General features: G+C 45.5%; 1 protein-coding gene across 6 annotated transcripts in view; it reads left to right on the top strand.

Annotated features, from left to right (window-relative positions):
* The window catches only part of PLCB2 (phospholipase C beta 2), a 61,726-nt gene that overhangs the window by 29,095 nt on the left and 19,761 nt on the right, over positions 1-12,870 (top strand). For 4 of the 6 annotated variants that reach the window (XR_005829920.1, XM_040608609.1, XM_040608610.1 and 1 more), the window contains 12 exons: positions 477-617; positions 1,369-1,448; positions 2,078-2,131; positions 4,710-4,785; positions 5,391-5,491; positions 6,180-6,346; positions 6,545-6,691; positions 7,009-7,166; positions 9,143-9,225; positions 9,614-9,698; positions 11,059-11,230; positions 12,095-12,192. Coding sequence is in view for 5 of the 6 variants with exons in the window: in XM_040608609.1 (XP_040464543.1) it covers positions 477-617; positions 1,369-1,448; positions 2,078-2,131; positions 4,710-4,785; positions 5,391-5,491; positions 6,180-6,346; positions 6,545-6,691; positions 7,009-7,166; positions 9,143-9,225; positions 9,614-9,698; positions 11,059-11,230; positions 12,095-12,192 (1,362 nt within the window). In the remaining variant the exon portion in view is untranslated. Of the gene's footprint in view, positions 1-476; positions 618-1,368; positions 1,449-2,077; positions 2,132-4,709; positions 4,786-5,390; positions 5,492-6,179; positions 6,692-7,008; positions 7,167-9,142; positions 9,226-9,613; positions 9,699-11,058; positions 11,231-12,094; positions 12,193-12,870 lie in introns of all 6 variants that reach the window. The other 2 variants (XM_040608608.1, XM_040608607.1) reach the window with 1 other exon arrangement.

The raw sequence follows: 12,870 nt of genomic DNA, 5'->3' as shown, positions 1-12,870 counted from the left end.
CCCAAAATACATCTTTCTTGTGGTGGAGGGAGGTTACAGCAAAAGGTATCACACTAAGCTAAAAGAGTTTTTTTTTAGCCTGTGTTTTGACAAATGGCTGTCTGTGCTAACCTGGTTATGCACCTCTGGTATGAGCAGGCCAAATACTCCTTGGCTTGTCTGCAAGTTCAGGCTGAAGTTTCAGAAGGAATTTCTTTAAGGGCAGTCTCCAACTTCTGCTTTTTCAGGGCAAAACAGTGTGTTCGCACAGTAATGATAGTCACAATGTTTTGTTCCATGGAGGATCCAGGTAATGCAGGCTCCAGAGTAAAGATGAAAAATAAGGAAAGCCAAGGAAAGGAAGAATACATTAAATGATTTTGCAACCCTTGAAAAGCTTGCCGTGAATTTGGGTCAGGGTTTGGATTGGGCCCTGTTTTTTTCAGATAGTTTGCCTCATTCTCCCTTCATCCCCATCTGTTCTGTTTCTTTTGCAGTGCCAGAAGCTCCGAGAGGTTTTTAACTTGGATTATCCTCACAGCACCTTCCTGCTTAAGACTCTGACTATTGTATCTGGCCCCGACATGGTTGACCTCACTTTTCATAACTTTGTGTCCTACAAGGAGAATGTTGGCAAGGTATTGGGTCCTGAGGGCAAGGAAGTGCTGGGAGACACTAAGGATTGGGGCATTGAGTGGGGAGTGGGAAAGGGGAGGGGAAAACGGGGAACCTGAACCCTGTCAATGTTATTGGCAAGGTTATAAACAACCAGGTTAATGTTCCAGTAAGGTGTGGTACTTCCATAGTTCTAGAAGCTTGTACCTTGCATGGAAAAGGACCAGTAGAAGACATTTAATATGTCATTTTTGTCCTTCATGTGCTTTGTGTGGATAAACAGACAGCTGAAAAGACTCCGTGGTAAAGTGTCAAGTGAATATAGGCAGTAGGAATGTGATAAAGCCAAGCCCAGGGCGCAGCTGTTGGGATTTGGAGCCCAGCAGTATCGGGACAGGCCTTTTTACCAAGGCCTGTAGTAACAGGACAAGGGGTAATGATTTTAAACTGAAAAAGGGAAGATTTTAAGTGGACATAAGGAAGAAAGTTTTTACCATGAGGGTGGTGAGACACTGGAACAGATTGTCCAAAGAAGCTGTGGATGCTCCGTCACTGGAAGTGTTCAAGGACAGGTTGGATGGAGCTTTCAGCAACCTGGTCTAGAAGGTGTCCCTGCCCGTGGCAGGGGGTTTGGAACTAGATGATCTTTAAAGGTCCCTTCCAACCCAAATTGTTCCACAGTTCTGTGCCCTTTCCACATTTGTCGCTCTGTACTTCTTGGTGCAGTTCCGTAATGTCCAACTGCCTCTGCTTTGTGTGTGTGTTTGTTCCCAGAGCTGGGCTGAGGATATTATGGCCATTGTTCGGAATCCTCTCACATACAACGCTTCTCGGTACACCTTCCTAGAGAAAATGTAAGTGATTTCTGACAAACATTGTTCTCTGAAACATTCACGTACTGCCCTTTCTATGTGTACTAGAAAGAAAAGGCTGTGTAGCATCCATGTCCTTTGGCAGCCTCCAAACCAAGTCCTGTGTCAGTGCAGGACCCCCAAGGCACGGGCAGGGGTTTGGTAGCTGTGCCGTATGTTGTGTGAGTGCTGGCTGGCACAGAAGCGCTTGAGCCAGTCAAACACACTTGTGGTATTTAGACAAACTAAAATTCTGAGCCTCAAACGGGTCTCCCACCGAGATCACAGCACTCACCCCAACGAAGTGCTGCCTCTTTTCTTTGTTCTGTAATACCAATTGGTTGGCAACCTAGGATTGCTGAGGAATGCTAAATAGTAGGACGTATCATTATATCTATATCTTATGTTTTAGAGGAATTTTTTCTGATATCTAAGCTCTTATAATTTGCCTGTTTCTCCTTCCCACGAAACAGTAACAGATTCTATCTGAGGTAAGCTGACATCTGAAAGGCCTGATTTTCAGTTGACTGTTAAATTGTTTTCCCAGTTGCATATTTTTTATTTCTCATTACTTAATAGGACCTCTAAAACTGTACAAGTGTGTTTTCATAATTTTGTGGTTTTTTTCACAGCCTGGTGAAGCTGAAGATGCAGCTTAATGCAGAGGGGAAGATTCCTGTCAGGAAGTGAGTATAGATATTTGGGTTTTTGTGTGTTCAGTCAGACTGAAGGCAGAGCAGCTGGTACGGGAGTGGTTACCTGGTGGCTTCAGCTGCCTGCTCTTTCTGCACCTAAGAGGCAGAGATCATTCCCTCTGGATTCAGGCTATGAAAGGATTCCTGCTGCCACCTAGGTTCCTCCCAGGGAAGGGCCTGGGACATAATCTGGGTCTGGAAGGGGAGAACTTTTGTGGCCTGCACCTACAGCAAGAAATTGCCTTAAACAGCCATAGATTTCACCTTCTGGCTCTTGCTGAGAAATAATCAACAAAACCAAACAACTTTGGTAAAATTCTGATCATAGATTGTTTTGCAAACCTGAGTTGAAAGGTGGATGAAGTATAGGATTAATTTAACTTTTCATATAAGGAGTTCTGTATTTGGAGAACTTTTTGCCTGACTCCCTAGCTAGCCTAAAGTGTAGGGATCCATCACTTTCACTTGTCTCCTTTCTTCATGTGGGACCACCAGCCGTTCTCACTAGTGTAATTCCACTGCCCAGCCTTTACTCTGGATGTGCACGAGAGGGAAGCAGCCTTTGAGGCAGCCCTCTGGGCCAACGTCAATGCCAGTTCAAGCACAGAACGTGGAGGTTTGCCCTTCACTGGCCCCAGGGTTGGCCTTGTGCACCGGGGTAGGACTGCTGTTAGAACAAACCAAGGCTGCTTTGCTGAAGCAAAGACCAGCCTGTTATTTCTCCCCTGTACTGCGTGGCATGAATCTAGAACTGGTTTTGTGCCACTCGCTGTCTTCCCTAGTAAAATTACTCCATGGCTGATCCAGTGGCTCCTCCATGTTGATTCAACTCATAGAGCAACCAAAGGCTGCACTGCCACGTTCAATTCCATGTTCACCCAAAAGGGTGCATAAATATCTTTTGCTTTAAGAATAAGGACCTGCAGATAGTGCATTTGTGTGTATTCACTGGGAAGTTCTGAACCACTCTGCTTCTAGGTTTATGCTGCGTTACATTATTACGAGAGGCAAGTGCTAATCACCTGTAGTAAATACGCTACCTACTGTGTGCTATATTGCATAACGATTCTAGATTAAGTCTATGCTGGCTAAATGTGCTCCTGGATGGTTGATCATTATTCAACAATAAACGTTTTTTGTTGTTTGTTTTCTAAACCACCAACCAGCAAGATTTCATTCTGTCAGAAACCAGTGTATTCATCAAAGGGCTTTTAAAAATGTATAGGTCTTTAATGAATAACTCACACTAGGGAAGAGTACTTTGAATTGATCTTTAAAATGCAAGCAAGGTAGCATTACTGCAGGGAGAAAATGGCTTATTCTTCTGACATAAGCTAGGAAAAACGTCTGGTACAGGATGTACCTCTCTTCAATGCCCTGGTCTGCTTTCTTGCAGAGGTAAAAATGCTTTACTGTATAAAGCGTTAGACTATTAAATAGTCCAGATTAAGAGCCAGATTTACAAAAATACTCAGTATCTCCAGGTGCAAGTATATGTAAGGCTTTCAAAACTCTTTGTCTGGATTCTTCTGAAAATTCCACTGAGCATCTGCCTTTCTCTTTCGACATTTAAATCCCTTTTGAATCATAACAAGGTTGCTGCAATTTTTGCCTTGCAAAGGGCAGCTTGGAAACCGATATGCACTGAGTTTGCATAAGCCTGCTGCAGCTCCCACTGAACACTCTTCCACCTGTCAACACATTTGGCACTTTTTGTTCCCCTTTTTGGCTGTGAGCACCTGTGATTCCAGGAGCTTAATAGAGCTGACATCTAAATTTATCCATGGAGGAGACCTCATTGCTGCTGACGGGGATATTTTGAAAGTAGATAGAGTTCAGCTACTGTTACTATTCCATAGTGCAGCAAAGGGACTGCTTTAAGGTGAAGGCTTGACCAAGTGAATTCTGCCCTGCAGACCAGTGCCTAGCTTTCTAAATTGGAGATGAGTTTTGGTTTCTGCAGCAGCAGACCTTTGTCCTTCCATCGTGCAGTATACCAGCTTGTGTAATGAGTTTGTTCCTTGAATTCGTCGAGAGCCTTTGGTTCCAGAAAATTTTGACTTCTTCTAAAGCAGCAAATTTGCACATTTGTTTGCTTTTTTTGATTGTTGTCTTGACTACAAAGTTATTCCTTGCTAATGCCAGCTACCACATGGGATAGTGTCTTGTGGGGGAAAGTGTCTGAGGAATTTGTGGCATGAGGCCTGCTACCACAGGGAGCAGCTCCAAGAGGGGAAGGGGAAGGGTAGTGAGGAGGGATTTTGAGAGTAAGCTGATGTAGTTCAGTGACAGGGCTCTTACAGAGTCCATAGCAGAAATATAGAACTTCTATATTAAGGCAGCAGTCAAAAAATCCACTGTAGGTTTATAGGACTTGGTACATCAGCTACTTCCTTGGAGAAACACTGTCTCCCTTCTCTGGTTCATGTTTACAGTCTTCCTCTGTCTCCTTCACTGTGCATTTTGAGTGTCTTGCACTCTGGCTGCAGCTCCCAGCCACCTAAATGCAGGCTTTTTGACTTCACTCCTGCTACATTGTGGTGATTTCTCTTTTTCTCTGTCTGGTCAGTATTTTTCAGATGTTTCCTGCAGACAGGAAAAGGGTGGAAGCAGCATTAAGTGCTTGTCATCTTCCAAAGGGCAAGGTAAGAGTTTCTCTAGGTAGCCAAAGGTCTCGCTAGTTTGAGAATAATGTTTTTGTCTACCCAGACTGTGATGCCCTTGGCTATGAAAAAATCATCATCCCAGATGCTGTTAGTTGCTGTGAAACCTCTTCCTTACTGCTAGCTGCCATGCCTTAACTGCAGGTCGGCTAGGATCAATTCTTACTGTTGGCATTGTGGTAACCCTTGTGACTCCATTGCTTGCATTATGTGGCACAAGAAGCAGAACGTTCCCTTCCACCTGTTTCACTTTATGCTCTTTGAAGCAACAGATCTGATGGTTAATTTTGATGCTTCTGCCAATGCACAGAGTACAATCCAGGCCTCTGACAGCTCCTGCCACTGCATCAAGCTTTAGCTTTACACCATCACACAAGAGGCACTGAGGGACAGTTTAAATAACTGTCTGTTCTGAAATAGGGCGTTATGGTGCTTCTTCACTGCATGTGTTCTTCCCTAAACACCTTGCCAGATGTGCCAGTTGCTTACTTGCATTGTCGCAAACAGGTGCTGGACTGCGGGTGTTAACGGAGAGGTGAAAGCCTTCATGGGTCTGTGATACTGACGTGTCTTTACTGCATTCTCAGAACGATGCCATCAACCCAGAGGACTTCCCTGAGACCGTGTATAAAACTTTCCTCATGAATCTGTGTCCACGGCCTGAGATTGATGAAATATTTACCTCACAGTAAGTTTCCTTCAAGCTACAGCAAAGAACTGGGATCTCTCGTGGCAAAAGAGAGGGAAAAAGGAGGGGCGAGGTGATTTTTGTGCTACATGGTTTGTCTCAAACCTTAGACATGCAGGAAGCCAGGTCACAAAACAGTGCCAGTGCACTTAACACTTTCACTCACAGCCTGAAAAAAAGGATGAGACCTCACAGTGCTGCAGGGACTCTTTCTTAACTGCCACCATCAGGAGGGCTGATTCCTGATCAGCACTAGGTCATGCGAATGTGATACTGCATGTGACTTGCCCCAAACAAGGCCATGTACAGCGTGAGAACCATAGATCCTCACAAGTAGCCAGTGGCCTTTGGTTTTTTTCAAGTAGCTAAATCTGTGACTTCTTAAATGGACTTGGCTTTGTATGGAAAGCAATTCAGTGTGCTCTGAAATTCAAGTCCCTTTAGAGTTTTAGTCAGAGGCTCAAATACGTACAGCCTCCTTACAGTATTGAATTAGTAAGAAAGAAGAAGGGCCACAGTGGGAAGCATCATTTATAGGAAGAAAAGTAGACAAAACAGAAATGTGTGGGCCCGGGGAGGCAGGCAGCCGTTGCCTACCTGAGGAAGGACCAACCTCTCTTTTGTGAAAAGGTTTTCTGGGTAGTACACAGGCCTTAACCCGTGCTCCTCTGTACTTCTCTCACTTTAGCCATTTAAAAGCAAAGCCCTACATGACCAAAGAGCATTTAGCGAAGTTTATCAACAAGAAGCAGCGAGACTCTCGCCTCAATGACATCCTTTTCCCACCAGCCAAACCTGAGCAGGTGCAGAGCCTGATAGAGAAGTATGAGCCCAGTGGGATTAACATCCAGAGAGGTGAGTTTTGTTCAGCCCAGAAGTCTTGCTATAGAGGTGGTATGGAAGTAGGAGAGGAACTTGCACCTTCTGCTACTCTGACTTTCCAAGGAGAGCAATCAGCCCAGTTCTCACAAGCCCCTGCGTTGCAGTACACTGGCAAGGAGGTGCCAGAACCATTTTGTGCCGATGCTATTAACAGCTTTGTTTTTCATGTAGGGCAGTTGTCTCCAGAGGGGATGGTCTGGTTTCTCTGTGGCCCTGAGAACAATGTGATAGCACTGGACAAATTGGTGCTGCACCAGGACATGACCCAGCCGCTCTCTCACTACTTCATCAATTCGTCACACAACACGTATTTAACAGGTATGGGCGGTTCCGGCATCTGCCTCAGCCCCAGCGCTTACGTACCACCACCAGGTGTGGAAGAGTGGTACTGACAGGCAGGCAGACGTATCTGCCCTGAAGTTTGGAGGGCCGAGAGCTGTAATGCACTGTGAGGGGCTTGGCAATTAAATGTTGTGTGAGAAGAAGAAATGTCAGCCTGTTACTGAGAATGTCTTGTCAGTCTGCCACGTACACCTGCCGAAGGGTGGCAGAGATTTCTGTTGCTCCTGTTTTATGCAAAAACTGTCCCATGTGAGCAGGTAACGTTGAGCCTCCCTCCTTCTGCTCTCCTCCAGCCGGTCAGTTTTCTGGGATCTCTTCTCCTGAAATGTATCGCCAGACGCTGCTGGCTGGCTGCCGCTGCGTGGAGCTGGATTGCTGGAAGGGCCGTCCTCCAGATGAGGAGCCGATCATCACTCACGGGTTCACCATGACAACTGAGATCCTCTTCAAGGTATGGAAAGCATTTTCTCCGTGGATGCTTTCCCCTGCTTGGCTGTAGACTGATCTCTGAGGAGGCTGGCTGAGGGAACTGTCAAATGGATGGGCTGAGAGCAAAGATGTTTGAGAGGAAAAGATTGATGGCAAGATGACAAGTGAATGAATGTGTAGAAAGAATGAAAGATGAACAAGTACGCAATAGTTTGGAGTCTGTGTACATTTTTGGAGTGGGAGGACCAGAAGAGAGGTTGCTGGCTGGATGAAGATGAATGAATGAGGGAAATGCAGGCAGTCAGGTAGAAGCGATGGAGAGGTGGTTGAGTAGATGTGCCCACATGCACAGAGCTGTGTAGCCAGATGGATGGATGGACACAAACCATGAGGGTGGTGGATTTATGAATAGATGCACGTTAGAGAAACAAACAGGGTGGCTTTTAGAAAACAAACCATTAAAATTAGTTTATTTTCTAACTGGTCTACAGCAGGTTCCTGTGGCTTACAGCCTTACGTGGTGGCACTTTGGAAGAATAGGTTTCAATTACATCCCAATTACATGAGTGTGTGGAGTGCGTTCAGTGGAGGAACTGCCCTCTAGCATGTTGGGCAGATGGCTTCCATGAGGAGTCAGCTCCCAGGCTTCAGAAGCAGAGTGCAAAGTCTGCTTCTCCCTTGGAATTTTAACCACTTGGCATTTAACCACAGAAGCTACAAACATCTTGCAAGTTAAAAATCGATGCATCACACTTATTTTTTATGCACTCCTTTCTTTACACAGCTGCTGCCAACAGGCAGAGGCACTTCAGATTCTTTTTAAAGCTGTTCATTCTTATTCTGTACCTTCCCCCCAGTTCCCAGGCTTCACTATTACTAAAATATTTTGGGGGCTGGGGGAACCCAATCCTTAAGATCAGAGGTATTGTCATATTCAGTGTCAGTAATTTCCCAAATCCTGTTGTGCCACTGCTGCTTTTTGCACAGCAGTTCACTACAGAGAGTAGAAATAATGACAGCTGTAGCTGCTGTAATTGCAGAGTTCTGCTAAAGCATGTGACTGTACCTCAAGGAAATTACAACCTGTTAACACAGCATGTGCCCAAGTTTTAGTTTCACATAACACCTCGGTCTTCCCCTCCACACCTCTCTCCCTTTCCTACCATTGCCTGTGGCCTTTTAGTAGCTTTTTCTGTAGCTTCTCCTCTGAACCTTGCAGGTTTTTGTAAGAGAGAGTCCAAGTAGTGCATGGAGGAGCAGCTGGGGCAGCCTCCCTCAGTGTGAAGATCATGGCTGAACCAGGATGTTGGGGGGAGTAGGGGCCTGTAGCTGCAAAGCAGCAAATGACACTTCTTTGCCCTATCAATTAGCAGCACCAGAACAGAAAATAGTAGAAAATTTGTGGCAGTTTAACAGAGTCTTGGAGAAAATATGATTATTTTCTTAAATCATTAATGCTGAGAATGTTTCCATGGTACTTGCGTTTGAAGTGCCAGCACTGCTGGTTACTGAACATTCTGGTTTTCTCTGCTGCTAGACAGAGGATTTTATAAGCAGATGAAATGACAGAAAATTGGACATGTTCAGAGGTGAGTATAAATAGGGTTTGAAACACTTTAACCTGGTACTGCATACATCTCTCTCTCCCAATTCAAAGTGCGTGTAGCAGCAGCATGACTCTCTGGCAAGGTGCTTTCACATTTGTTTATATATACCCTAAACTATGTAACAAAAATAAAAAGTCTTATTCTTACATCTTCAGCTTTTTTATGCAAGCTATTGAGTTTAGCTGCATGTTGTATCCTCTGGAGCTGGAAGCCCAGGCGGGTATGAAAAAGATGACACTTCTCACCTTCGTACTGGGAGAAAGTTTAGTTACTTTAAAGAGAAGAAGCTCCTGACAGTGATCAGTTTGGAGTCCATTCAGTAGGAGGTCAGCTGCGTGTCTCTGCTATTAACGGGCGCTGATCTTTTCTCTGGCCATTGTCTCCCATTTAGGATGCCATTGAGGCCATTGCAGAAAGCGCTTTTAAAACATCTCTCTACCCTGTCATCCTGTCCTTTGAGAACCACGTGGACTCGTGAGTATCTAGTGGTTGGGAGAGCAAAAGGTATACAGGCAAGGGCTGCTGGGTTTTAAATGGGTGCCTGAGCTGAAATGAAAAAATGAAACATGGATTGAGATTTCTGAAGCAACTGGAGGTGAGTCAGAGCTAAAAGATGAGCCATAAGGTGCAGAGTGAGGGTGACCACAACTGTGCAGCCTGTTAGTGGGGGGTGGGGTGGGGGGCAGAGTATGAACAAATAGGAGCCAACCTGGGAGGGGACTTCAATATCTGCATAGCTGTCTGAGTGAAGGCAGGAGGTGGTTTTCTGGGTAGGGTACCTAGAGCTCAAGACAGCTGTTCATGCTAAGCTCTGGATTTGGGTATCTGTTCTCCTGTCCACACCTGCTTGATCTCTTTTCAGGCCCAAGCAGCAGGCAAAGATGGCTGAGTACTGCCGAACCATATTTGGAGATATGCTGCTGACAGAGCCGCTGGAAAAATACCCAGTAAGTAGAAATCGGGGAGGGAGGCTACTGTAGAGGTCATTCTGGGAAAATTGGTCACTCCTGGTGCTAGGAGAGGCCATAACAGATGCAAGGCCAGTGAAAGAGAATGCAGTGCCATGGGCAAATAAGCCTGGCTCATAGGAGTGAGGAACATAGTGGATGGGAGACCTCTCAGTTGCAGAGGTTTTCCCAAGCACTTGCCTGACTCTAGTCTTATTTGACACTGTGACCTGAGTGACTTTGGCAACTGAGCTCTAGGTGGCCAAGTTGTACCAGTTGTGTATTTTTGTATGTGGTACTGTTTCAAATTCATCTGCCAGCACTTGCTTTGGAAAGAAACGGGAACAAGGGCTTCAGGCTGTTCCTACCAATGCCTCTGAATTCCTGCTTCCAACCTATGCACACAGCTAACCACACACATGGCTTTGTGCTCAGAATAGATGAGTAAAGCTCCCGATCTGCTTGACCCTCTTCATCAGCTTGCTTGTACAAGCATGTATCTTTGCGGACAGTGACATTTTTGGTGATCCCTGTGTGCATTGCTACTTCAGTTACCTTTGCCAAGGGACACTGATTTACAAATAATAGGCAGTGCCTGTATTCTGCAAAGCATGAGGCAGTTCCTTGGGATATGTAGTGGAAGGGAAGACTTAAGAAACCTAGCCCAAGCATCTATTTTAAAGCACTGAGATCGAAAGAAGAGCTGAAAAGAAGCAGCGAGCAAACTGGCAGTTGCTTGCTGTCCAGACCCATGTCCTTGTCCGGGCAATAGGAAGGGACAGGGTGGGTGTGTGGGGAGAAACAGTTCAGTGTATTTAGTTAAATATGAATAGGCCTGTTGCTATCTGTACAGGGAGTGTAGGTCTAGAAGCACAGTCTGAGTCACACATCCTTGGCTTGCTTGAGCCACCTACTCTGGGATCTTTTTTCAAATCTGCTGCAGGCAGAGTGTTTAAATACAGCCTGAGTGCTGATCTAGGACTGAGGCTCTGGGATAATGAGAGAAGTAGGTGGAATGTGAAAGCCAGAGGTGTGTGGATGCCTTCAGGCCATGTAGATGTTCTTTTAGCTGTGGTGCAGGATAGGTGGCTGGGAAGAGCATGCCAAGTGCAGGCAGCAGAACATAAGAGGGCTGAGAGGTACCAAATGCTGGTCTGAAACCAAAGGTGAAATCTTGGGAAAAAAATCTGCACAGATACAGTGGGATTTGTCAGCAGGTGGAGAAATTAAAATATACACTGGGTGAGAGATGTGTCCATGTACCAATGGCCAAAGGAATGGTACTGGGAGGGACTGGAGAGATGAGCGTTTGAATTCTGTCGTTGTGATGGAAATTCAGTACAAAGTTTATCTGTTGCAGCTGAAGCCAGGAGTTCCTCTGCCAAGTCCTAAGGATCTCTTAGGGAAAATCTTGATTAAGAACAAAAAGGACCAATCTATGTCTGGGAAGAGGCAGAACTCTTTGAAGAAAGGGAGGAATGTGGAACCAGAAATCATTGAGCAGCCAGCCCCTACGGATGCCGAAGACACCGGTATGTCTGAAGGGAAAATGGGACTAGTACAGCTAGATGAGCCAGTCTGGCCCACTGGAGACCTTCCAAATCAGCCATTAATACTAGCCTGAGGCAAGCCAGTACTAGTCATTAGTTCAGTTATCTCAAGGAGCAGCATAAGCCTGGAAGAGAAATGAAATCTTCAGAATATTTTCAAACACTTTATTCCAACCAGAAGAGACAATCAACTTATGCCCTGCCCATCAGTCAACTCTTCTGCCTGCTCTGAGTTATATGACTGCATGAGTTGGTAATTCGTTGATACACACTGGCTATTGGTTTCATGGAAGGGTGGATAATTTCTTACTGCTTATAGGTTTATGATAACCACAAATTCACCATGTTCTTCACCCTGAGGTTCGTGAAGGTTTATAGAACCTTCATCCTCACTCTGCTGCCTTTCTCCGGTCTCAAGGCTGTCACCTCTTGGGCTCAGGGAACCTGTGGTAGGACAGTGTATTTTTAGTCCCTGTCATGGTAGGAGCACCTGGAGTCATAGAAAGACAAGGTGAGCACTGCTACAGAGCACCTAGAAATGGACATTTATTCCCACAAATGTGTGCAACCGTGGTGGGGAAAATAGCATTGTGATTATCACTTGTGGGGGATGAGGGAAGCCTGCAGGAGGAATGATTTGGTCTCTTGACTCTTGGTAGTCCAGAGCGTGCTAGTTTGTATTTGGATTTGGTTGATAAAATTGTAGGATTCTTCCATTTACTGTGCCTGCATGACTTGATGGTGAGGTTTTACAGAGCTAAATGCATGGCTCATGCTAGCCATCTGCCATGTCTTGTCTCAGTGTGCTACTGGTATATACTGCTGATGTGGGCTGTGTGTGCTTAGTCTGGGCAGGTGATGTGGCTGAAGAGGAACCAGAGGAAGAGGATGAACATCTCGGAAACCTGGATGAAGAGGAAATTAAAAAGATGCAGTCAGATGAGGTACTGTCAGTTGTTTCTGTTCCTTTTCTGGGGGTTATTTTTTCTGGCCTTCAGTTTTCTCTGGGGCCGTACCATACTGAACAAAGATGACCCCAGAACGCAAGGGGGAATGAACTGTGCTATGATCAGCCAGGGACTTTCCTCCTTCCATGCCACAAGACTTTTGCAGGAGAAACTGAATGAGGGAAATTATGTTGCAAGCACAGAGTTGTTATTTCTGACTCTGCCTTTGATATTCTGCATGACTTGGAGATAACTGCCTTCAGGGTGTTTGGAGAGGCTTAGCCTTAGTCTGATAAAAGTTGTTACTGAAACATGAAGTGCTACTGCTTGAAGGGTGAAGGAGGAGGTCAGCATTCCCTTGAGTAAAAGAATCCATTTCCCATTTCCATCTTCCATCTCCCTCGTATCGCTTAGGAGGGAAAACAATGCCCTTGGGTTGTCCCTGACTCCATGCTCTGAGAGGTTAAAGAGGTCCTGGACTCCTTACTTACTGACTGAGACCTCACCGTATGCCTCAGTTTCTGTTTTTTCCGAGCTACCTAGAAACTGTGCCCCTGGCTACGCTGCCCACAATGTCACTGTAGGACCTAGAAGCCAAAGAAACTGGTGCGCTCTGGTCAGGGCAGCCATCGGAGTTCTGTGATTGTGAAGCCCAGGTGTGTTTTGTTCCATCTT

This window comes from Falco naumanni, chromosome 10, assembly GCF_017639655.2.
Source record: "Falco naumanni isolate bFalNau1 chromosome 10, bFalNau1.pat, whole genome shotgun sequence".
NCBI classification, from domain to species: Eukaryota; Metazoa; Chordata; class Aves; order Falconiformes; family Falconidae; genus Falco; species Falco naumanni.
The sequence above is the reverse complement of the archived record's forward strand: the minus strand, read 5'-3'. Positions and strand labels throughout refer to the sequence as shown.